The 24,578-nt window shown below is 57.4% G+C and overlaps 1 protein-coding gene across 2 annotated transcripts in view; it reads right to left on the reverse strand.

Moving 5' to 3' along the window:
* Positions 1–24,578, reverse strand: part of ITPK1 (inositol-tetrakisphosphate 1-kinase) — a 157,135-nt gene that overhangs the window by 4,676 nt on the left and 127,881 nt on the right. Inside the window, exons 5-10 of one of the 2 annotated variants that reach the window (XM_061159325.1) lie at positions 17,478–17,576; positions 17,144–17,184; positions 13,120–13,285; positions 8,796–8,921; positions 7,501–7,568; positions 2,288–2,450 (exon numbers count right to left, since the gene is read on the reverse strand). In XM_061159325.1, the coding sequence (XP_061015308.1) occupies positions 2,288–2,450; positions 7,501–7,568; positions 8,796–8,921; positions 13,120–13,285; positions 17,144–17,184; positions 17,478–17,576 (663 nt within the window). The remainder of the gene's footprint in view (positions 1–2,287; positions 2,451–7,500; positions 7,569–8,795; positions 8,922–13,119; positions 13,286–17,143; positions 17,185–17,477; positions 17,577–24,578) is intronic. The other variant, XM_061159326.1, reaches the window with a different exon arrangement.

Consider the following 24,578-nt stretch of genomic DNA (forward strand, 5'->3'; position numbering starts at 1 on the left):
CCCTGCTACTGGGACATGACCTTGGATGTGGCGCCCAGCCCCCTGGCTCCATGCATGTCAGTAAATGGAGATCCCAACAGTCCTTTGCACGTTGTGTGGCTGTGAGGATGAGATGAGGTGCTGGGGACAAAGGTCCCCAGGCAGGCTGGGGACGACTGCCCAGCATGCGGGGGGGCTGGCGGGGGCGCTGCCAGACACCCACGATCCGAGGCACAGGGTGAAGGGCTCCAGACCAACGGGCACCCTAGATCCAGGCTCATAAATCAAGCCGGTAGAGAGCCGGGCCCCAGGCGGCTGTCTCCTGGACACCACCTCCCTGGGGCCCTGGGCTGCACGCCCTCCCCGGAGCCTTCCTCCGTGTGGGCCAGGCGCCCTTACACAGTCTCTGGGGGGCTCAGCCTTGTCACTCAGGCCTGGCCCGTTGGGGGGCGGGGAGGGGGCGGCGGGCTCATGGCTTCCTCTGTCCATGCTGGTTCACTGTCCTCCTCTGCACACCCGGGGCGCCCGGCCCGAGTCGCACAGGTCCCGGCGGGGTGGACAGACTCAGGACGTGGCACAGACCCACAGCTCAGTGGTTTGTGAGTTCTTCTCTCCCTCCTTCTAGAACCTCCACCCCAACAGCCCAGTGCTGCCCTGCCCTGCCCCCGAGTCTGTTAACCCGGCGACCTTCTTGCCTTCATCCCCTCCCTCTCCTCCCTGGTTTAGATCCTCCGATTTGTTGTAACTGTTGCCCTGACGCAGCCCCAATTCCCTCATGCTCTCTCATTCCGTCACCCGCGTCCATCAGAAACCTACCTCTCCCTCCAGGCTGCACCGAGGATGACTACCGAGAAACAGGCCACTGTCCCACAGGGTCTCAACTTCTGATCACAAACACAGCCCTCAGATGGCCGCCCCATCTTGCTCAGAGAGAATGGCCATGTGCTGGGCTCCCCTCTGGCCTCTGGCCTCCCCACTGCACAGGAAGCCTCAGGCCACAGGGCCCCTCTGCAGGCCCTTGCGTGGCTCCCTCCCTCCCTGCCAGGCCCTGCCCCCATGCCTGCTTCCCAGAGGAGCCCCTGTCCTCCGAGGGCAGGACCCCAGCCGCCGTGCGCACGCCACCCCAGTGTCTGCAGCAGCTGGGACACGCAGCGGGCCCTGGATAAACCGCGTGGCTGAGGGAGCCAGGGGCCTCCTCTAAGCCTGGGCTTCCCTGGCTGTGAACAGCGGGGCTGGCTGGGCCCGACCCGCGTGCCCTCCATGCAGGGGACACACATCAAGCACCCAGCCTAGAGGCCCGTGAGCACTCCCCACGCACAGGGGCTCTTGGCCCCTGCAAACCCAGGGGAGCATTCTCCTCCGGCAAGCCAGGCTCTTCACACGCAGGAATGGCTTCCTATCTTCTTGGCCACTGAGAAGGGCTGCTGCTCTACCTCCAGGGCGGGTGCTTGACACAGGGGAGAGCCGAGGTCTCGAGACAGGGACGACCGCTGAGAAGTACCTGCCCAAGCTGCTCCGGGCTGAGGGGGTGCCAAGTGTCACTCTGTCCCTGACCTGCTGTAAGGACAGGGAGCCGCCCAGCCTCAGCACACGTCTAGGTGAAGGAGCCCAGCCCAGGACTGCCCCCCACCCCACAGTCATCACTGTGGCTAACAGTCCCGCTGAGGGGTCTCTGTGATGTCTCCTATGGAGCCATTGCTGAGTGGGGATCTGAGGGGTGCTGGGCAGAGCCTGGTCATGCCAGCAGGCCCAGAGGGCCTGGCACGTGCTTCCCGCCTTAGGGCTGCAGCAGACAGCATGGAGCAGGCCCCCCCACCCCCAGCTGGCCAGATCTGAGTGTGTCCCCCACACAGTGGCTCAGGGCAGAGAAGGAGCAAGGCCTTGCCGCCACCCTGCAGTGTGACCTGGAACAGTTTCTCCCTCCCTCCCTTCACGGAAACTGGGCTTTGTATTCCCTCCAGAATCCTCTCAGCTCTTTAAGTAAATCTACAAGGGCCTGAGAGGTCAGCTGAGATTTGGCCAAGAAAGGCTACTGCTGATGGCACAGGGTCAGGAGAGTTCAGTCAGTCAGTCGTATCCAACTCTTTGGGTCAGGAGAAGCGGGGTAAAGGACACACATTCAGGAGCAGGCCCACTGTGAGCCCTGAATATCTGCTGGCAGGTGGGCAAAGGCTTAGCGGGCGCTGCTCTGACCCCAGGCCCCAGACAGGGAGGGATGGAGTGGTCAGGCCGGCTCTCCTGCCCCGTCACCCACCCACGGCCACCAGCCTCCAGGCAGGTGAAGGCAGCCCCCGGCCCCACGGCTCACCGGGGAAGGCGTTGATGTCGATGACAGCATGCTGCCCCGTCTGGTTGTTGATGATGATGTCGATCCCGAAGAGAGACACGCCCAGTGCCTGCCGCAGGGCCCGGGACAGCTCCCGGATGACCTCGTCGCTCGGCCGCTCGAACACGCCCTCAATCTTGTCCAGCTGCCAACACACATACACGACACACAGACACACGGGAGTCAGACCTCGGGCAGGGAGACGAGATACTAAACCATAGAGATCCCCACTGCGGCGCCACGAGGCCGGCTCTTACCTCCAGGCAACAGGCAGGACAGACCCTCTAGGATCAGCCCAAGGATGGCCATTTCCAAGTCCTGCCACAGGCTGGGCAGGCATGGCATCTGTGACCTCTGGTCCTCATGCCCAGCGGGGAGGTGAGCATCATTACCAGCATTTTACACAGAGAGGCGCTGACGCTCAGGGTCAGGGCTGATTCACAGCCACACAGCTTAGGGTTGCATTTGGACCCAGGTATTTAGCCCATGGAAAATCCCATGGACTGAGGAGCCTGGTGGGCTACAGTCCATGGGGTTGCAAAGAGTTGGACACGACTGAGCGACTTCCCTTATTTAGCCTGCAAAAGCCATGGGCTTCCCAGGTGGCACTAGTGGTAAAGAACCCGCCTGCCAATGCAGGAGACATGAGAGACATGTGTTTGATCCCTGGGAAGATTCCCTGGAGGAGGGCATGGCAACCCACTCCAGTGTTCTTGCCTGGAGAATCCCCATGGACAGAGGAGCCTGGAGGGCTATGGTCCATGGGGTCACAAAGAGTCAGACACGACTGAAGTGACTTAGTGCACACACACTGAGCCTGTACAAGACAAGGTTCTTAGCAGGAAGGAAGGAGAAGGAGAGTCTGCTGTGACCCCATGGGGATCAGGGCACCTAAGAGCTGCACCTTGAAGAGGGGAAGACTGGAGTGGCTGGGCCAAGGGACCCAGGTGAGAGCACGGTGGAAGCAAAAGTGCAAGGCAACCGCCCACGGAACAGAGTTGGGAGCGGCTGGAAAAGTCGGGGAGGACGTGGGCAGCAGGGGGAGTTTTTGTCAGCATCACCGCACTGGCCCATCATTGTCAGAGCCTCAAGGCTGTGAGGCGGTGGGTTCCGTGGACCAGCCTTCATTTACTGGCTGGTACTGGGTCGGGGGAGGTTTGGACACAGGGCTCCTGGGTGGGACTTGTCATTCTCCCCTTCCAGACAAGTTGCTAACCTTGGTGTTTCCACCCTAACTCCCCATGCTGAGCAAGCTTCCCCAGAGTCTACTCGGCCACTCCTGCCCAGCTTCTGGGTCTGAGCTCAGCTTTTGGCGATGCTTCCACGGGGCTGGGGAGCTGGCCCCGGGACTCCACCGTGACGCCACTCGTGTTCTGCTCTAATCACAGCTGGCCTGGGACAGGCAAGTCTTCATGGGCTCAAGCTTGGCCCCTGGAAGGAAGCAGCACATCACCCTGGGAAGGACTGGAGCAGACGACTCTGGATTTGAATCTGGACCATGACTTCCTAGCTCTGCGGTCTTAGAGAGAAGTACTTGGCTTCTCTGCACCTCGGTCTGCTCATCTGCCAATCCGGGCCATCGAGGCCTCTACCCCAGACAGCTGGGAGGAGTCACAAGGTCATTTAAGCAGTGGGGACAGCACAGGTCTGGCTCCAGGAGCTTCCCCACCTGCATTTTAGGGCACGGATGGCAGTGTGTCACCCCTAAGTCGGCCAGAATAGGGCTCACGTGTGGTGCTCAGTAGATACCAGAGTCCTAAGCTTGCTGGGATGGGGTCAAAGGGGAAGCACAGGGGCTGATCCACCAGAAATAAAAAAAAGAGTTGGGTCAAAAAGTTAAATGGAGAATTATCACATGGCCCAGCAGTTCCACCCCAGATGTGTAACTTGTATGCCAATGTTCACAGCTGCATTATTCACAACAGGCAAAAGGCAGCAACAACCCGAATGACCATCAACAGATGACTGGATAAATGGAATGGGTTACCCAGACAATGGAATACTGTTCTGCCACCCTTTGCTACAATGTGGAGGAACCTTGAAAATATTAGGCCAGGTGAAAAAAGCTGGACGCAGTAGGTCACCTACTGCATGATTCCCTTAAAATGAAAAGTCCAGAAGAGGTAAATCCATAGAGACGAAAAGCAGATTAGTAGTTGTCAGGGGCCAGGAGGAGTGGGCAATGAGGAGGGCTGCTTAGTGGGTACAGGATTCTCTTTTGGGTGATGAAAATGAAAATGTTCTCTGGAACAAGACAGAGGTGGTGGTTGTACAACACTGTGAATGTACTTAATACCACTGAATTGTTCATGCTAAAATAACTAATCAAAGAAAACTTTCCTGGCGGTCCAGTGGTTAAGACTCCATGCTCCCAATTTCAGGGGGCCCAGCTGTGATCCCTTGTCAGGGAACTAGATTCCACATGCTGCAATGAAGATCTGATGCAGCCAAGTAAATATTTTAAAAAACCCACAAACAATTGTATGTTATGTGACTTTCACCTGGATTTAGAAAAAAGAAGTGAGGCTGGGTCAGCCGGGCTGGGACAGAGCCCGGGCAGCACCCGCAGGACACGTGGCCCTCACCCCCGGCACAGGAAGCCGAGTGGCCGATGGGGAGCTTCCAGACACGCACAAAGCAGGGAGCCCACCCCTGGGCACCGTGATGCTCTGCAGGCAGGGCCCCTCTGCCCATGGCCCCGCTGCCTCGGCGTCCCACCCTGGGGAGCCACTGTCTGGGAGGCAGCGTCAGCCTGGCTGGGACGGGCACTTGTCCGCTTGGCACCTGCTGAGCCCACCCCGTGCCCGCCTCCCACTCACGCCCAGCGGTGCAGGCTCAGCAGCTCGGCCACTGGTCCCGCAGCCCCGGGGGACGCCCGGCACTGCCCAGTCTCCGCCGTGTGCCATGAGCTGTAATGGGCCCCGCCGGGCCCTGCTTTCTCGCGTCGGTAAACGGAATACTAAAAACACTGCCACCGAGGGACTGTGGCGAGGATCCACAAAGCTCCTGAGTCAGGCCCGCAGCGCCGGCCCGGCGGCAAGGGGACCCATGGCTGCTGCTCTGTCACAAAGCCTCGTGACCTGCTGTTTATAAAAGCGCTTTCTCAGCTCAGTGAAGGGACCTCAGACATCCTTCTGCAGCCCTCTGCCTGTCTGCAAAGAGGCGGCGATGGAGGTGCTGAGGTGAACCCCCAGGCCCCTCCATCACCGACAGACCGAGCACCTACTGAGCGCCTGATACGGTTGTGGGCGCTTCATCTAGGGACCCCCAGGGTCCCAGGACCATTCCAGGGGCAGGGTGGGGACACTGAGGCTCAGAGGGACGACTGGACTCGCCACACAGCTGGGAAGGTTGTGGAGCTTCTGATTCTGGGCCGTCTCATTCAGTGTCGCACTCAACTAATACCCGGTCCTGGTGTGGGGGCCTGCCAGTCAGCTGGGAGCGGCGTCCACTCTCGGGGGCATCCGACCAGGGAGGGAGGCAGGGCTCCCTGCACCTGCACGAGGCCACGATGGGGACTGGAGGGACCCCATAGGCGGGAGGATGCTAAAGGCTCGTCTGGACACCTGCACCTGGGAACGGACGTGGCTGTGCAGGAGGGCCTGACATCCCGAATGGAAAGGGGACGGCCGACTGCCTTTCCCGTTCCTTGTTTATGTGTTACCAGCCCTGGAGGACCCCCGCATAGCAGTCATGAGCTGAGGGGAAGGGCAGGGCTGGGCGGTGGAAAGACAGTCTTGCGATGTCTGCAGGCTGACCTTTCCCATGTAGCAGATGGAGACATGGGCTGAGTCACAGGCGGGTGATAAACCGGGAAGGTGACTTTGCTTCCAGCCCTCACGGTGACCCTCTGGCCTCTGTTAACAGCCCAGTGGTGACAAGGGCCACACTGTGCCGGGGGTGGGCGGCAGGGACAGCTTCTCCTTAAGGTCATGGAATGCGGACCCCCTCCGAGAGTCACTGGCCAAATAAGGTCTGGGAGCCTCGCAGGGACACTCTGAGATTTCTGAGCCTTCATGAGACCAGAACATTCCCTAGCACAGAACACCTATCTCAGTCTTACAATGTGCATGGCCAGGTGCCGAGGAGTTCTCTTTAGAATCTGGTTGTTCTCCAAGCGTCCCTGACCACAGAACTTGTTCCCGGGTTACGTCTGTCAACATCCCGAGGGAGGCTGGTGCTCACTCCAGGTCCCTGCCGTGCCTGGGCTCCGTTGAACCCTCGGCAAATGGCCGGCTCCTCAAAGGAGCCAGGAACAAACGAGAAATGGGACCGGCGGCCTGGGTCGGGAGACAGCGGGTTGTGGGCAAGCACAGGCCCTAGCCTGGAACGGAGGGGAATGAGGCCCGGAGGTGGGGGTCCGCTGCAGAGGGGACATGGCTGAACCCTCCCAGAACGGCTGGGAGGGCTCTGGCGTACGGGAGCTGGAGACCTGGCGGAGGGCTCGGTTCAGAGGCAGGGGCAACAGAGGCCACGGGCTCTGGGGACACGGAGGAACAGCAGGGCGTGCCGCAGGGCTGATTTCTAACTGCTCGGCGAGTGCCAGGGAGGTAAGAAACCCTAAATTCCTGCAAGACCCAGCTTTGGAATCAGACTAATCTGGGGTCAGCTCTCATCTCTGTCCCTGCGTGAGAGCCCTGTGGGTTTAGACAAGTTATTTAACCTGGTTGAACATAGCTCTCCCCTCGGGAAAGCAGGGACGTCTGTCCACCCCCGCAAGGCTGTTTCGGGCCGGAGGATGGAGCCTGACGCCCACTGACTGAACAGCAGCCCCGAGCCCACTCCCCACCGTGAGCCACCCCAGCAGCCGCAGAAGTACACAGCAGGAGCTCCACAAACACTTACTGGACTCCCATGGACAAGGAAAGAAAAAAGGAAAACTGAGGTGGTGCTGTTTCTTGCCTCCTTTTTTTAGTAAACCAGGAAAAGGCAGCTTAGAAAGCAGGTCTTCAAATTCCTCACAACTGGGGGATTTCCTCACGTGGGAGAAGTTAGACAACCGTCCACCTGAGTAACCGAATGGTGAATGGGCCTGGCTGTGATGGCCGTTGCCATGGAGGCGCAAAGCGAGCAAGGAAGAGGCGGTCTCTGGAGCCCCTCCCTGGGGTCCCCGGCCTGGCGGGGAAGGTCCTGCCACCCTGCCCTGCTGGGGAGCCAACGTCACCCCACCCCCAGGCTCGGCGGGAGGGACATACCGCGGTCAGGACCGACGACGACTCTGGCTTCGACACGTTGTGGCTGTTGAAGAAGATGGACTCGCGGTCTGAAAAGCAAAGACGGGAAGGAGCCAGAGTTAGAAGCTCCAGGCAGAGACGGCGATTCCACCACCGGACACCAGGGGGCAGCACCACCCCGGCCACAGGCCGTGGTGCCTTAGGGCTCAGGGTCCGGCAGCAGCCACCTGGGCTCCCTCCCACCCCGGAGAGACACGACACCATGGAGGGACACACGCCGAGTCAGGGCTCCTGTTTCAATTTTTCTTCTCATATAAACATGAATGGCTTGACGAGCCTACCTCCCCTCCACTCTCATCTCATACCTGGTTTACCCGATACCTAGGCCCCTTCCCCAGAGTGTGTCCAGCGTGTCTAATGGGCGTGGCACCAGAAAGCGGGGCTGAGTGAGAAAGGGGAAATGCTGCATATGGGAACATCAAAGGCCCAGAGGAAAGAGGTCAACTGATGCCACTTCATCCCATATCCCCAACCCCTCCTGGTTCTGCCCATGGAATGCCTTTTCAGGCACATTTAGGCTGCCACGGGGCACGTGAATGTTTAAAACACAAAGGGTTCTGCTGTTTCCCAGTTATTTAGGGGAAAAAAATAGGAAATCAGAACATGGGCTTTTGTAGGATCCATCCAAGAAAGCATAGAGAATAATTTCTGTCTGGCTTTGGAAACGGGCACAGCTGCCTGAAGTACCCTCCACATCTTCCCACACCATCTCTCCCAGCTCCCACTGCCCCCGGGCCCCCTCAGTCCCATGGAGAGGCAGATTAATAATCTCAATCCCAAGACTATTAGAGTGATGAGCAGTCGGTTTGTTCATTCATGCCCTGCAGAGGAAAGGCACGTCTGTTGGTCAGAAACATGCTCTCCAGTACTTGGAAGTATGCAAATGCATGGATCACAAAACCAGGAGCCTCAGGATTGAGAGATCTGGTAAAGACCCTCACCACACTAGGACCCCACCCCCCCTTACCCCGAGAAGGACACAGGCCACGAGCCCCCACGTGGCCCCGGCAGCCTCTGCTTTAGTCCTTCTGGGGGAGGCGCTGTGGCTCCCGTGCCCCAGGACACACTGCTCAGCCCTGAGACTCAGGACAGGAAGGGCCCCGCCGGGCACCGCTGTGTGCCGGGGGCTGAACCACGGGGGCACCTGCTCTGGTCGCCAACGCCCCCCCCACCAGCTCCAGGGTTACAGCGCCGCAACAATCATGCATGAGGAAGTGATTCGGGCGGAGGCCAAGCAGGCAGGCGCTGAGATGTACCTGGCTTCTTTCCCGCTAGCGGGGCACGCAGGCCCCTTGCCGCCCCGGTGTGCCCGACAGTCCTCCTACCGCTCCGACCAGAGCCAGTCCAGACGGGGGGCACGAGAGACGGTCCTGGGGAGGAGCCTGGGGAAAATAAACACCCTGCGGGACTTGTGCCAAGCAGCCCCACTGACCTCTATTCTTGCGCGCCGACAAGCAAGAAGACTGAGCCTTCGGGGGTAGCAAGCCCCGTGGGCCAGAGGTCAGAGCAGGGCTTGAGCAGCTGGGGTGGGCCTTCCAGACTCTGCAGGCACTGCCCACGTTCGCATCCTGTAGCCCAGCCTGGCCCCGCTGAGCTCAGGGCACTTCCCACCCAACCAGTGGGACCCAAGGGCAATGGCCCATGTGGCAGAGTAGGCCTGGGGAGAGAAAGGCCACCCAGGGCAAGTGGACACAGCCAAGTTCAGGGAGGCTGAAAAGCCACAGAGAACAATATGGATGCTTAGCTATGCAAGGAAGGGAAAGAACTGGGTGCTCAGAGGGGTGTACCCAGCGCCCATTGAACTGGACAGACCATGTCACCCGGCAGCTTCTTGGGGCAAGATCCAAAGTGTGGCCCATTTCAAAGGGGACTTGTTTCTGCTCCTGGCTAACTCTGACCTGGGGGCTCCAGCCAGAGGACTGTTCAGCAGGGCGATGGGAGCTGCCCTTCGCTCAAAACCCTCCCCACGTGCAGCTTGAGCAGGCCCAGATGGAGAGGGAGCAGTTTCCAGCCATTTGGTGATCCGGGAAGGTTGTGGAACCTGAGACACGTCAGGCAGGATTGGAGCATCCCCTGGCACCAGCTTCTTGGGCAGCTTTAAGATCCCCTGCTGATAAACCTGGCAGGGCCCTTGCACCTTGATCACAGGAGCACCCTGGACGGGGGGAGCTGGTCCCTTCTCTATTCCCGGGCTAGTCCCACAAGACACATGGAGCCCAGTGAAGAACCACCATGAATGCCCACAGGAGACGGGAGACAATAAAAAAGAGGAATATGGGTGTGTTTGTGCCCAATTTACAGATGAGGAAAACAGGTTCAAAAGAGGAAGAGCAGGGCACACGTTTAGCCCCCAAATATCCCCGTGACTCTGTAGTGCAGCTGTGAACTGCGGCCACACCTTCTTAGCTTCATTTGCTTCATCTTCACATGTCTTCTTGGGGGAGGGGGTGGGCAGCATGTCATGGCGCTACAGACAGTGGTCCGCGTCTCCTCCCAGACCTCCGGCCCAGGCTGCCCTGCTCGAGTGGTCCCCTCACCCAGCGGTGTCCCGGGATCCCCCGCTTCCTCTGGGGCCCCTCATCTGTGCACAGTCCATCCTTTCATGACTTCCCTGTGCAGTTTCTCCCACTAGAATCTGAGCACACGAGGGCAGGACACCTGGCTGACTATCCAGTGCCCTCTGGATCCTAGCCCCGGCACAGGGCTGGGCACGTGGCAAGTTCAAGGGAAATAAGGCCTCTGTTACACCCACAGGGCTCTCAGTGATGCAAGATCACCAGATCTGGCCCCGCCATCTGCAACTGTAAATAGAGGTTTATTGGAACGCGGCCCCGCCCATTCACTTACATGTTGTCTGCAGGGGCTCTTAGGCAACGTTAATTATGACGGAGCTAGAAATACTTATTCTGGACTTTTCCAGCAAAAAAGTCTGCTGACCCCTGCCCTATGTCATCATTGGTATCATTTCTTTATGTACATACCCCTAAGGGAAAAAAGGCCCAGGATGCAGAGACAACAAAGGCCCTGTGTCTGCAGGGGAAAAGAAATGGAAATATTTCTCCCACTGTATTGAGGGGAGGGGGAGGGGGATGGGGGGCGGGGCCAGGGGTTGCCACAGGCCAGCCTCAACCCTCTCCGTAAAAACGTAACTTCGGTTCCAGCCAAGGCAACCGGGAGACGTTGGCTATTAAGACACTCCTGACTTCAGAGGTGCTAACTGGTGCAAACCAAAAGGACACCGGAAAACCAAAAGAACACAGCAGCTGTGGAGGGGGAGGTGGGTCCTCATAATCACCGCAGGTCCAAAGAATCCCACTCAAGGAGCCCCCACCTCCCTGCGTGGACAGGGGAGGCTGGAGGGCTTGCCATGCAGGACTGCAGGGACCAGAGAGATGGGAGGAGGCTGGAAACAGCCAGAGGCCCAAAGCCCCCTGCTCAACTGGTCCAGTTTAAAGGGCCACTGTCACGCTGTGCTTTTCATCTGTTAAGAGAACACACATGTGAAAAGGACAAAACCCAGGCCAGCCGATGGCCTGATGCCCTGAAGACAGTGGCCATGCAAACAGCTTTGGGGAAGGAGGGATGGACACATGGAAAGTCACTCAGCTTCCCTGAGCATAATAAACGCTCCTCCGTCAGCCCTGTGTTTGTCCACTGATCTGCTCAGTCCCGGTCAACACATTTGGGCTTTCCCGGGGGCTCAGCGGTAAAGAACCAGCCTGCAATGCAGAAGTCACAGGAGATGCAGGTTTGATCCCTGGGTCAGGAAGATCCCTGGACAGGGAAATGGCAACCCACTCCAATATTCTTGCCTGGGAAATCCCTTGGACAGAGGAGCCTGGCTACAACCCATCCCATAGGGTCACAAAGAGTCGGACATGACTGAGCAAGCAGCCTGCATATTACAGTAAACTCGCAACCAGAATGGCCACAAGAAGACACAGATGTGGAGCCCTTGTCCTGAGACGGGACATAGAGCCCACGCCCTGCCACTGGTGGTTCCCAGATGGAAACTAGCCAGCCCTTTGCAACCAGGGGGAAGGGTGGGACAATTGTTGTGTGGAAAGGAAGGGAACCAGGTGGTATGTTTCTTTAAGAGATGGAATGATTTAGGGTAAAACAAGAAAAAAGGAAAATGACTGTATAAGGTATACTTTTTCTTCCCTTAATACATTTGCTGTAGATTTAAACATATTCTTAAATACCAGGAAACAATATAGAGAGGATTAAAAAATACTGGCCTTACCCTGCCCACAACTGCTAAGAATGTTTCTTGCTAACATACAGTCACATACAAAAAGACCCTTCCCGACATTGGTCCCCCACCGCCAGTCACTCCATCACCCCAGTGGGTGGCGGCAGGGAGTGGTATGTGAACTAGTCCCGCCCGGGAGGGTGGGCTGCCCGGCACTCAGAAGGTCAGGGGAGAGAGACACACGTTTCCCAAGTGTCTGCTCTCTGGGCTGTGTTAACGGGAAGAATGGCTGAGAGAGGACGGGAACAGCTGGACTTGGTCCAAGAGGAGTGGCTTGCAGCCACGAGGAGCGGACAGGCAGTCCCGGGATTTTAGGCGGACACGTCTGTCTGCTCAGCGGCCCGGCACTGCGTCTGCTGACGGCGGGTTTCCCGTGCAGAGAGAAACGCACCGCGAGTGAGACCAAGCCAGGCCGGGGCGACCCACGTCCTCCAGCTGAGGGGACACCATGCGTATTCCAGAGACACTGCCCCTGCCCCAAAGACTCCTGGAACTGACCTTGAAGAAGCCTCCAGAACCACTAAAGCAATCTTTTGAGCAGCCCCGATAACACCAAACCCTTGTCTTAAGTGTCAGTTTTTGCGATAGCCAAGGGTCACCAGGAGCTGGAGAGCAGCTGATGAAAAGCTGAGGGCCTGGAGCCCCTCAGCCTCCCGGGAGGACACCCTCAGATGGGGCAGCTCCCCGCAAATGCCACCACCGTGTGACAGCTGAGGGACCCTTAGGGCCATCATTCACTGGTCCAGAACATGCTCACCGACATGGTCCTCACCCCTGAGGCCACTCCTGACCCACCTGGGGCCCCACAGCTGGCAAGTCCTGTGCCCCGAGCGTAACTCCTAACAGAGCTCGCGTCCACCTCAGGGGCTGCAGAGGCAGCAGCTGACTCAGTGTTTCCCAGTTGGAAAAAGGAGCCATGATAAAGCAGCCAGAGCTCTGGTCCTCAAAATACCAGGGGTCCCTCCCTTCCTGGCTTCTGTGAAAAGCCCATCACCCAGTCCAGCATGTTCTTGGTAAGCCTCCTTATCACGACGGGCCCCAGGAAGCGGCCTGGGTGCAGAAAGCTTTCAAGTTCTTCCCGGAGTTTATGGTAGCTGAGATGCACGGAGCCCTTTCGGCGGACCTGGTTGGGACAGGGGTTTCCCACTCATGCTCCAAGACCTCTTCACCTACTGGACACAACTCTGCCAACCTTCAGATCACCTCTCCTCCCTCCAGAAACAACCTGGGGTGACCAGGGTCAGTGCCGAAGGACAGGCGGCCGGTGCTGTGTCCTAGCCACGCCCCTGAGCGCGGGCATCCCTGACAGTGTGAGGCCCACTTACCTGACGTGCCCGCAGAGAAGTTCTTCAGCGAGGGCCTCTGGACCACAGTGTAGGACTCGCCAACCACAAACACCTTGTACAGGACAGCGTTGTGGTTGATGAAATTCTGGACCACGCAGGGCGGCTGGATGGCGCTCAGGCCCTCCTGGTTGAACACGATGGCCATCTGGGGAGACAGGGGGCCAAGGGCTTGGTCAGCGTCTTACCACCTCCTCAGCCTTATCACTGTCCCGAGCACCACCACCAAGGGCCATCCCTGGCCCGGTGGCACGAGGCCTCCCCAGGAAGAGTCTCAAGCTAGAGTGAGTGGGGTGGGCCTCGAGCAGAACACCTGGGTATCCATCCACTCCTGCTGTGGGGGGTTTGGAAATCCTGCACTGTCAGGCCTGCCATGTAAGGTTGAGCTGGTTGCGCACTGCACAATCCCACTACTCACAGTGTACCCATGGAACGGGCCCGCCTGGGTTGTGTACTACTCACCCCTTAGGACCTCTTTGTAGAGGTTCCTCTACAAGGACTTTGGCGGTGGGAGGTGGGGCACCAAGGGGTGGGGGCAAGAAGTGGAGGACAAGGGATCAGGAATTGGGAGGCCTTGCGTTCAAAGCCTGTACAATGACAACGGCTGCCTCTTGAGAACTCATGACATGCCTGGCCCTGGTGTGACCACTTCACCTGAGTCACCCGGTGTCATTTTCACACCCTGCCCCGAGCTGGGCACGGACATCATGCCCCTTTTACAGATGAGGAAACTGAGGCCCTGAGGCACTTAGAGGCTGCTGGCAAGTGACAGAGCCCAGAAAGGGATGGGGTCCAGCAGCCCCCAGCCCCGCCACGTTATACACTTTACACACGAGTGCTTAAGGAATGGGAACATTCCCCTCCTGGGTCCTGACTCCTCTGGGGACAAAGGCCTCCAAAAGGAGGACCTGGCAGGGGACAGAAGTTGAGGCAGGAAGCGGGGTGGGGTGGGGGGGGGGCGACTGGAAAAAACCCCCCTGCGTTGGCTGAGGCTGGGTCTGCCCAGGGCCCACCAGAGCCAGCAGCCAGTGCAGGGGCCCTGATGAATATTCCTTCCAGTCCTCAGGGCCACAGCAAGGAGCCATCAGCTGCCCAGGGCTCCTGCCCAGGGAGGGGATAACAGGGCTGGACAGCTGGCTCCCCACACTAGCTGTCGTCTCTCAACGAACCATCACAGAGCACCACCCGAATGTATCTGGGGCCCAGCTGGGTGGGGCAGAGGTAGAGACCCAGGCCACATGGGGAAACAAAATGTGCATGTGTGTGTATACCACAGTGAAACAAATGTGTATGTATATACCATAGGGAAACAAGTGTGCGTGTGTGTGCATGTGTGTGTGTGTGTGTGTGTGTGTGTGCACGCCTGCGCGTGCACACCACAGTGAATAGCTCCTTAACCTGCCAATTAAAGTAAGAGAGCCAGACATGATGAGTTCAAGTCCCACCCCTGGCACTTGCTGCATAAGCCCTGTTTAAACTCCATTTTCATCAGCTATAAAACAGCATCAGCCTCATGGGGTAGCTTTGGGGGGTCCTCTGTGCTTTTGGCTCAATTTGTTTTTAAGGACGGGTGGTATTTCACTGTGGAACAAACTCAAGTGCTTACACCAAAACAAGAAATCAAATCATAAACATAAAATAAAAACAAACAAGTCCTGATTTTGGGTGACTGAGCTAGGGACTGAGGAATCAGAAGCAAGGCTCAGCAGGCTGGGGTCCGGGTGAGGACCCCAATTGGAAAGCCCCCTTTCCTGCATAAAGCTAACCACGTACACAGAGGTGTCCTCCGTCCTCACTGCACTCAACATCCCCAGGCACCCCTGAGGTGGGATGGAGCCTGGCCCCCCTGGGCTCATGCCATGGAGGGCACCCCACCAGAGGAGGCACTCCTCTGATGCAATCAGCCTCCCAGAAGGCAGGTGGCCTGGAGCACAGAAGCCCCCCCAGGAACCTGCGACACTCCAGACCCCAATCTTGGAGCTCTGTTCTTGACGCCCACCAGAGGAACCCCTCCCAGAAACAGCACACAGTGGGTTGGGGAGCCCCAGGGATGAGGAAGGGGAAGAGGGGCCATGGCACACATGTGTACATCTACGAGCCAAAGTCCGGAGAGCTGGACTGAGGGGTAAAACACCTTAAGTCAAGCTGACCCCAAGGAGTCAAGACTCTCCCGGAGGAAGCAGGTCACCTCAACCCAGAACCCTTGCCCCTTCTGCAATGACCCAGCAGGCTGCAGGGCAACTGGCTACACCTCTTCAGTCGCTTCAGTCATGTGTGACTCTTGGACTGTAGCCTCCAGGCTCCTCTGTCCATGGGACTTTTTCAGGCAAGAGTACTGGAGTGGGCTGCCATTTCCTCCTCCAGGAGATCTTCCCCAAGCAGGGATGGAACTCGTGTCTCCCGCATGGCAGGCGGATTCTTTACTACTGAGCCACCTGGGAAGCCACTATAACATATCAAATGTTCCCTGGCCCAGAGCCCACAGCAGTACCGGCAACTCCCTCACCCTCCACATCAGCCGTCATACCGCCAGTGACAAGTGTGGGACAGAAACTCAGAAAGGCTGGGTCACCTGCCCACAGTCACGCAGCGGGCAGCGCACACAGCCAGATCTGGTCCCAGGCGGGAGTGACTCTAAAGCTATTGTGTCCACAGCAGAAGCAGCTCCCTCCCAGCAGGCTGACCTGCTCTGCGTCTGAATGGTCTACTCACACTCCTGACTGCAGTTGCCCTTCTGTCCTGAAAAATCCCCAAGGCGCTGACCAGCAGAAGAACTGTTCGGTGGTGTAATGGGTCAGGTGGAAGGTCAGGGGTCCGGTGCTGGTGAGGGGACCGTGAGTTCCAGGGCCATGGTCTGGCTGCTCTGAAGCCTCCCGGTCCCCCCAACCCCGGGTCTGGCCCAGGAGCACACCCCAGGCATGGAGCCCAGGCAGACCCAGACGGGGAGGCTCCACGAGGGCTCCAGACCTCAGGAGACAGCTGACCTCCGCCGCAGGCCGGGATTTCCTGCCCCCACCTTTCCGCCCACAAGCAATGGGACCCCTCAGCTTCATCACAGCATATTCCACACCATGCGGACACATCATCTGTTTAGAGACGTTTCCCCATAGGTACGCACCAGGGACAAAGACACTACCTAAATCTACAGGGCGCCGCTGCTGGGCTTGGCCACGTTTAGTCATGAGGTCGTGGGGGAGCACTTCTGATGGTGGGGCTGCCCAGGACAGGCTTGCCCACAGGGCTTTCCAGGAGGGTCAAACCTCTAACACCCAGGGTGTCCTCCCACGCAGCTCATGAGGGGGTCACCAGGCTGGGCTGTGCCCCTGGAGGCAACGTCCCAGACGTGATTCCCCAAGATGGTGACAGACCCAGCCGAGCCCCTGCCTGGCTACCGGCTCCTCTTGCCCCCAGAAGGCCTCTTTCGCCTGGCCTCCCACAACACGCCTGCTGGCGCTCTCTGCCTCCGGGACCCCGTCTTCCCCACTGGGGCAGCGCTCTCATCTCAGGTATCCTTCCCTCAGCACCCAAGGTGAACAGTCACTGGCTGAGTACAAGAATGAACACGAGGTGGCGGGGGGGATCACGTGCACAGCAGGTCGGGTGCCCCTTCCTCCTCCCACTCCCTTCCCCGATTCAGCAGGACCTGCAGACTTGTGGGCAGTGACGGGATCTTTGCAGGGTGGCGGCCAGGCCTGTGTCCGGCCCAGAGCAGGAAGTGACCGACGCTGACGGGCCAGAGGAAGGTCAGATGGTGGTGTGGCTTGCATGGGCTCAAAGGGGGCAGGCATGCCCATCCCAGCCTTGGGGAGAGGAGAGGCCCAAGGTGCAGGTGGAGATGGGGTACCAAGCCACCAGCAGGTGCGGTGGGACCCAGCAGCAGGGCTGTCAAGCTCCCAGAGAGACACTGTGAGCTGAAAGGATGGGGGTGGAGGCGGGGAGGCAGGGGCAGGGAAGCGGGGGGGCTGGAGGGGGACAGGGCTGTCAAGTCATCAACTCCTCCACTCACCTCGTGAGAGTTGGTGCCATGAGCCACTCTGGTTTTGCAAACTGTGGGTTGGGGAGAGAAAAACAGGAGTTAGCAAGGTTACTCACCTACAAAGCCCAGCCTGGCAGATACGGAGAGAAACTCTCAAAACCTCCTGCGGCCCCTGGGGTGGGGACGGGGGTCATGGGGAGCTGGGGGAGACAGGCTGACTCCACCAGGGCCAGCATCTGCCCTCAGGGGTGCTAGATGGTCACCATCAGGCCAGGCCCTTACCACCCAGGGACCCAGGGACCGGGGCTGTGCCCTCCCCGGATGGCCGAGGCCTCCCTCCACCCCCGGGAGTTCGGGTGCTCACTGAACGGGAAGGCCAGGCCGTTCTCCTCCAGGAGTCGCATGGTGTCGTCCCCGCACAGGCTCGTGAGCTCCATGAAGGGCGGAGAGCAGATCCTGTCGTCTGGGGATGGAGGAGGAGCCCGCGTCAGCACTGCCTGCTCCACGGGGCCCCTCAGCACCCCTGCCCGCCTCATCCAGCAGCCCACACCCTGAAGTCACCCGTGGGCGTGCAGACACACACGCTCACACGTGCCCCGGGAACGGGAACGAGGGCATAGTCATTAACTATAGTCAACAGCATTCCCGTAAGGACCGGCCTGATAACGGCAAAGCCTGAAGATCAAAGAAAAGTGAAAACGAGACCCAGGCAGGCGCTGACTCGATCCCACCTCCTCAGCCCGCACTTGGGCTTGTGACGCGCACACACACAGCACTTGACACCGGGATGCTGTTTTGTGACTCGAATTTGCACTCAATCAACTATGAACACTTTCCGTGGGCAGTGACAACGCCCCTCCATTCAAGGTACTAGCTTAGTGATTGATCATCGGAGGATGACGCCAGCCCTTCAGCTCTTAGCCTGAGGCCCACACTGCTGAAGGCTTTGCATACATCACATCTGAAGTCTGCAAATAATCCTATGGGGACGGGGTGGGGGGGGCGCGCAGGAGACGCTGAGGAGGGGTAGGGATTAAAGAGGGGCTCACTGTCACACAGGGACCCCTCTCCTGGAGCCTCTCGTGCCTAAGAGAGGGGCTTCTGCCACCACCGTCACGTGGATGGGCCACAGTCAGGCACACACTCCCAACCTCCTCTGGCTGCCAGACTCCAGCCCCGCCCAGCCCCCACCCAGCCCCCCTGCCTCGGCTTTGCTAAGTCCTCAGTCTCAGGGGGCTGCCGGGCTTCTCTGCACACCCAAAAAGTGGGTTCCTGGCGTGTTCGGTTTTCTGAAAAGCTCTGGAAGCTGGGTGTGCTGTTTGTCAGGATGATCCTGGAGCCAGGCATCAAGTGAAGGCAGAAAAAATCATTCGTGGGGAAACCAAGTGCATTCTGAATCTCTCTGCAGATTGCTGAATTGCACCACTGGCTTGTTATTACTACTTTGTCTACCTCCATCTCCAGTCAGGGCACCGGCTCCTCAGGAGGTAAGACCACCCTGTATTTCTGGGCACAGGGGCCAGGAAAGGCTGAGCGTTAGTGGGATGGGGATGACTCCCCTCCACACACACCCACAAACTTGGAAACCAAACCAAAAGCAAACAATAAAGCAGCTTGTCTCCAACAGCTTCTAGCTACTTGGCTGGCTAGGAGGTCAGTACATTAAAACATTAAAACCAAGGTAAGATCCAGCTTCACATATCTCATAAAAAGCAAGTGCCAAGAATTACACAGGGTATATTAAAAGTGCTTTCATTTCCCTCCTCACCCCCCACCAGCAAAGTCCAAAGTCCAAACAGGCGCAGAGTGATGGCAGATGCTGGGGTGGGCAGAGTTTCTCAGGGACCCAGGGAGGGAGGAGCCCTGGTGGGCGGTGAGGCAGGTCCTCTGCTTGGAGGATTCATATTCCTCACAGACAGAGGCTGAAACAGAGGCAGTCCTTGCCCAAGGTCACTGGACAGTCACATCCAGGGGAGGACAAGGAGCCGGGCTCACATGGCAGGTCAGGAAGAGAGAAACCAGGAAAATCAGAGCACCGAGGGAGGGAGCGAGCGGGTGGGGTGTCCTGGCTCTCAGCTGTAAGCCATTATCTAAATGGGGCCCCATTTCTGCACCCCCTGCCCAGAGTCAGAGCTGGGGTGGAAACACTGGTGAGGGGCTGGCAGGCCATGGAGGGAGGCGGTGGTCTGTGCAAAGACTTCCTGCTGTAGCCCCTCCAGCCAGGCCCTAACGGGGTGTGAGACTCCAGGCCAAACAAACTAAAGGGTGTGGCAGCGGGCGGGCGTGCCGCAGCACCCACCTGGTCTGGCAGGGGACCCATCCTGGCCCCAGCCCTCCCACGGGAAGACTCAGAGATCCCTGGAGGCAAACAGACGGCCTCCTGTTAAGAGCTTCCAGATTTTTTTGGAGCAGGTGAATAATCTGCCTGGCTTTTATCATTTGTTGTTCAGTCACTAAGTCATGTATGACTCTTTGCAACCCCATGGACTGCAGCACACCAGGCTTCCCTGTCCTTCACCATTTCCCAGAGTTTGCTCAAATTCATGTCCATTGAGTCAGGGATGCCACGTAACAATCTCATCCTTTCTCGCTCCCTTCTCCTCTTGCTCTCAATCTTTCCCAGCATCAGGATCTTTTCCAGTGAATCAGCTCTTCACATGAGGTGGCCAAAGTATTGGAGCTTCAGCTTCAGCATCAGTCCTTCCAATGAACAGTCGGGGTTGACTTCCTTTGGGATGGACTGGTTGGATCTCCTTGCAGTCTAAGGGACTCTCAAGTCGTCTCCAGCACCACAGTTCAAAAGCATCAATTCTTCAGCGCTCAGCCTCCTTTATGGTCCAACTCTCACATCCATACATGACTACTGGAAAAACCATAGCTTTGACTATATGAACCTTTGTTGGCAAAGTGATGTCTCTGCTTTTTAGTACACTGTCTAGACTTTTACTATAGATTCGCCTTCAATGCCCTCCCCACCCCAGGCCATCAAAGCTTTCCACCTAATGTCACGGCTAATGACCAACAGTCAAGAAACCCCACTTGTTTACATGGCAGACACTGTTCCACGTAGTCTGCGAAACAATCATTTACCCTCACGAGAGCCCCGTAAGGAGGTGCTGTCACCCCCATTTTACAGATATGGGAAATGAGGCACAGAGAGGGGAAGTTCCCTGTCCAAGGTCACACGGTTGAATAAGAGGTGCAGTTGGGGGGCTTATCCCCAGGCAGCTGGATCCCAGGTTCAGGCTACTGACCACAGCCTCCCTAGCAGAAAAGTGCCTGCTCCTACTAACAGAATAAAAGGACTAAACTCACACAATCCTAGCAATAGATGTAGCGAAAGCATTTCAGCTAAAATAATAAAACGCTTGGAAGAACACACAGGTGTAGGTCTTTATGACCTTGGATTAGACATGGTTTCTTAGACACCAGAAGCACAGGCAATCGAAATAAAAATGGACATATTTGACATTGTCAAAATTTAAAACCTCTGTTCTTCAAAGGATACTATCAAGAAAAGACAACCCAAAGAATGGGGGGGAATATTTGCAAATCATATATCTGGTAAGAGTCTAGTATCCAAAATACATGAAGAACTATTAACAACCAAACAATAAACAAGACCAGTAACCCAAGTTAAAAATGGGCAAAGGGCCCAAAATGGACAGTTCTCAAAATAAGACACAAAAATGGCCAGTAAACACAGGGAGGAGTGCTCAACGTCATGAAGCATCAGAGAAACGAAGATTAAAACCACACGTGTGAGGCTGGCTACAACCAAATCAGACAGACAAGTGTCCTGACACTTGCTGGTGGGCACGTGAAATGGTCCAGCGCCTCTGAGAAACGCTCTGGCAGTTCTTCACAGAGTTAAACACAGTCCCAGTGTGACCCAGCGGTCCACACCTAGGTGTTTCCAAGGGGACGGAAACACACGTCCACACAAAAGCCTGCCCAGGAATATTCACAGCAGTGTTATTCATAACAGCCAGAAAGTGGCAGCAACCCAAATGTCCGTCAACTGATGAGCCGGTAAACAAGAGGTGATATAGCCACACAATGGAATATTATTCAGGCATAAAAAGGAATGAAGTTCGCCTGCATGCTACAACATAGATGAACCTTGAAAACATCATGCTGAATTGAAGGAAGCCAGTTAGAAAAGCCACAGAATATATGACTTCATTTATCTGAAATGTTCAGAACAGGCAGCTCCATTGAGATGGAAAGGAGACGGGTGGTTGCCAAGTCCTGGGGGGCAGGTGGAATGGGGAGTGACTGCAGGCGGGTCCATTTCTTTTTGGGGTGATGAAAATGTTCTGGGATTAGATAGTTGTGATGGTTGCACAACTTTCTGAATATATTCAAAACTAATGAACTGTATCTACACTTTAAGAAGGTGGATTTTATGGTACGTGAATTATATCAATTCAAAAAAAAAAAAAAAAGGGAAAAAACCCCAGCGGCAGCAGTTGAGATTCATCAAGCACAAGCACTTGACCTGTGCAGGAAACTGGGCTAAAGAAATGCATCAGGTACAGCGTCTCCTTCAGTTCTCCAGCAAACCTGCAGAGTCCCGTCCCCCACCACTGCCCCTGCCGAGTCTCAGGTGAATCAGAGAAGGACGAGGGCAGTGTTCCCCCAGAGATGTTTGGGGTCCTGGTGAAATGCATTCCTAATGAGCGGGCCACAGTGAGCATTAGACCAGACACCCCCACCTTTCTGGAGTCTTGGGCTCTGGTGTCAGAAGTGGTACCCTGGGTGGTAGCAGGACCCAGCAGAGATGTCAAAGGACCGAGTGCATCAAGAAAGAGGGGCCACGCGCAGTGTTGCATTCTTCTTCCTTTATCCTAACTTAAAGCTGGCTGACCACACCCTGAGCAGCAGGCATGACCAGCTGCCGACCCTGCACCCTCTCCAGGGTGGGCCCAGGACTGGAGACCATCCAGGTCACACTGCCTGAAAGGCCCACAGTTCAAGCTCGGTCACCCCCGCAATGGGCCAGGCTTGAGGGAAGGCAGTCCTGAGCCCCACAGGGCAGAGGCTGGAAGGGACCCATGTCCCTTGCTGGGCTGCCGGCTGCTCCACACCCAGGGCTTATCCCAACTCTAGACTCACGGACCGTAGACCATGATGACTGTAGCTTGCCTCAATTTCTGGCAGCTTGTAGCTAAAACCATCCTGCAGCGCCTGTGAGATCACAGTAAATTAGAAACTACTACTGTTCCTATTTTGGTTTTTCAACCACCAGTCACCAACGACAACAACAAAAAAAATGTGTCGCATCCCAGGAGCCCGAGATCCAGCAGTGAAGGAACACGAGCCATGCTGCCTCGAGGAGCCCACGCTCCAGGTGCGGGGACCAGGCCGCAGCCAGACGGAGGGGCAAAACGGACGGCCCGACGGGGGTGGCGGGTGACCTGGGGCTCGCGAGGGGGTGCCAGTGGAGGTGGGGTGCGCCCAGGAAGTGCCTTGTGGAGCCAAGACACTGGCAGACGAGCAGGCAGGCCGGGCACCTGGGGCACGCGTACTCCTGGCAGACAGAACGGCCGCTGCAGAGGCCCTGCTTGAGGACACGGCGCCGCCCGGGCGCACACACTGACCCAGCCTTGGAGAGGAGGATGCTGACATCGGTCTAGCCTGTGGACTCAGAGGTCACCTGAGTGGGAGGCGTCTTGGTGGCACGAGACACGTTGGCCCCGTCCCACGGGAGGGACAGTGACAGCAGCAGTCCCTGCAGCTGCTCCCCCCCGCCAACCCCGGGAAAATCCCAACAGTGCCAGCTCTTCTCCCCCAAATAGTATAAAGACTCTTCCTATCAGTCAGCACTGGAGCCCAGGAGGCTGTTTCTGCTCCCCCGAAAAAGGCTACTTCTTTATCTGTCATTGTATTTCTGGATGGGAGTTGGAAAGGAAGCTTTTTTTAGTTAGGTGGTGGGTTGTGCTCTGCTAAGAGCTGAAACAGCAGCCCCTGGGAACCTGAAACACCCCCCTCTTCCCTGTCTGCTGGCCTCGTCTGAGAATGTGAAGTCAGAGGTCCTGGGAGACGGCAAGTCCCATCACGTCCAGAAAGGGGAAGAGAAGAGTTCAAAGTCACGCACAAGTCATGGGCAGGCCCAGGGTGAGAAGTCAGGTGTCCGAGTCACACGCCTGCCTTGTCCACTGTGCCAGGTGGCCACGCTCCCATGCCACGGGGGACAGATGCCACAGAACTAGCAAGAGGACCAAAGACAATGACGAACAGGTGCCCCACGTGCCAGCTGGGGAAGGCGGAGAGGGCACTTTGAAGGTGCAGCTCTGAAGCCTGACTCTGAACCTAGCTGTAACTTTTGGCAAATGACTGATCAATGCTGGGCCTCGCTCTTCTCATCTCTAAAATGGGAACAAGGCCTCCCGAGAGGGTTGTTGGGAGGCCTGGCACATAATAGCAGTGGTGATTTCTCTTACTACACTAAGCGAGCCCAGCTGGGCGGCCCACAGGACAGCACGTAGATTCTATATCATAGCTACCGGCCCACGTCCAGTTTCTGGGGATGACAGAGCTGGGTCTCCCCCTCCGTGGCTTCCTGGCTGCGTCCAGCAAGGTGCCGGCACCAGGCAGGGCAGGCAGGGCCTGGGAACAGCCGTGACAAGACCCTGCCTCAGTTCATTTCTTCCAGACGACACTAGAGAGAAACAAAACCTGGGGGCAGTGATGGTCCCCAAGGACACACAAAGGCTGGAATCCTCTGAAGTTTCCGTGCAGGGTGGGACCCCAGAGAATGACACTCGTGAGTGAGGGCTGTGCTGAGGCGAGAGGAGCTGAAGGCAGGCCAGCGAAAGAGCCCGCGGGGCCCGGAGCTGGCTGTGTGGTCCTGGGCAGCAGGGAGGACCCACCTGGCACATGTTGGGAGAGAAGTCACTATATTCTCCCTCTCTAGAACGGTTCCATGAGGGCAGGGAGCGGTGTGTTTTTTCAGCCCTGTGGGCCCAGCACCTAGAACACTGCCGGCACACAGTAGGTACTCAACAGGGGCTTGTTGAGCAAACGAACTGACCTTTGACGGCGCCCTGTGCACAAGGCCGGCTCCTCGGGCATCTCGGCTACATCTGGTCAGATGCAGAGTGCGTGGTTGGCGTACCTGGGCGCCGCTGACCCACATTCCGGGCCAGCCTGCCTGCCTGCCATTGGGCCCTCTGGTCACTGCCAGGTCCTCACGCTCCGCTCCCCCCGAGGCTCGCCCCACCCCACCCCGCCGCTAGTTGTTCCATCTGAAAACACAACAGCCCTCACAGGCCCTCAGTCTGGCCACTGGCTTTTCTGGAGGACTTTCCCCTGCAGAGGCACCTTGTTTATCTGCTTTGCTATAACCGTGACTGGACTTTCCTTTTTAATTGTTTTCCACTGGACACTGCTGCCACCAGTATTTTCCCATGATTCTGCATTTCCTGGTCACCCAACTGCTGACATTTCCCCTCAGGTCAGA

The sequence above is a fragment of the Dama dama genome, chromosome 13 (genome assembly GCF_033118175.1).
Source record: "Dama dama isolate Ldn47 chromosome 13, ASM3311817v1, whole genome shotgun sequence".
Classification (NCBI taxonomy): Eukaryota; Metazoa; Chordata; class Mammalia; order Artiodactyla; family Cervidae; genus Dama; species Dama dama.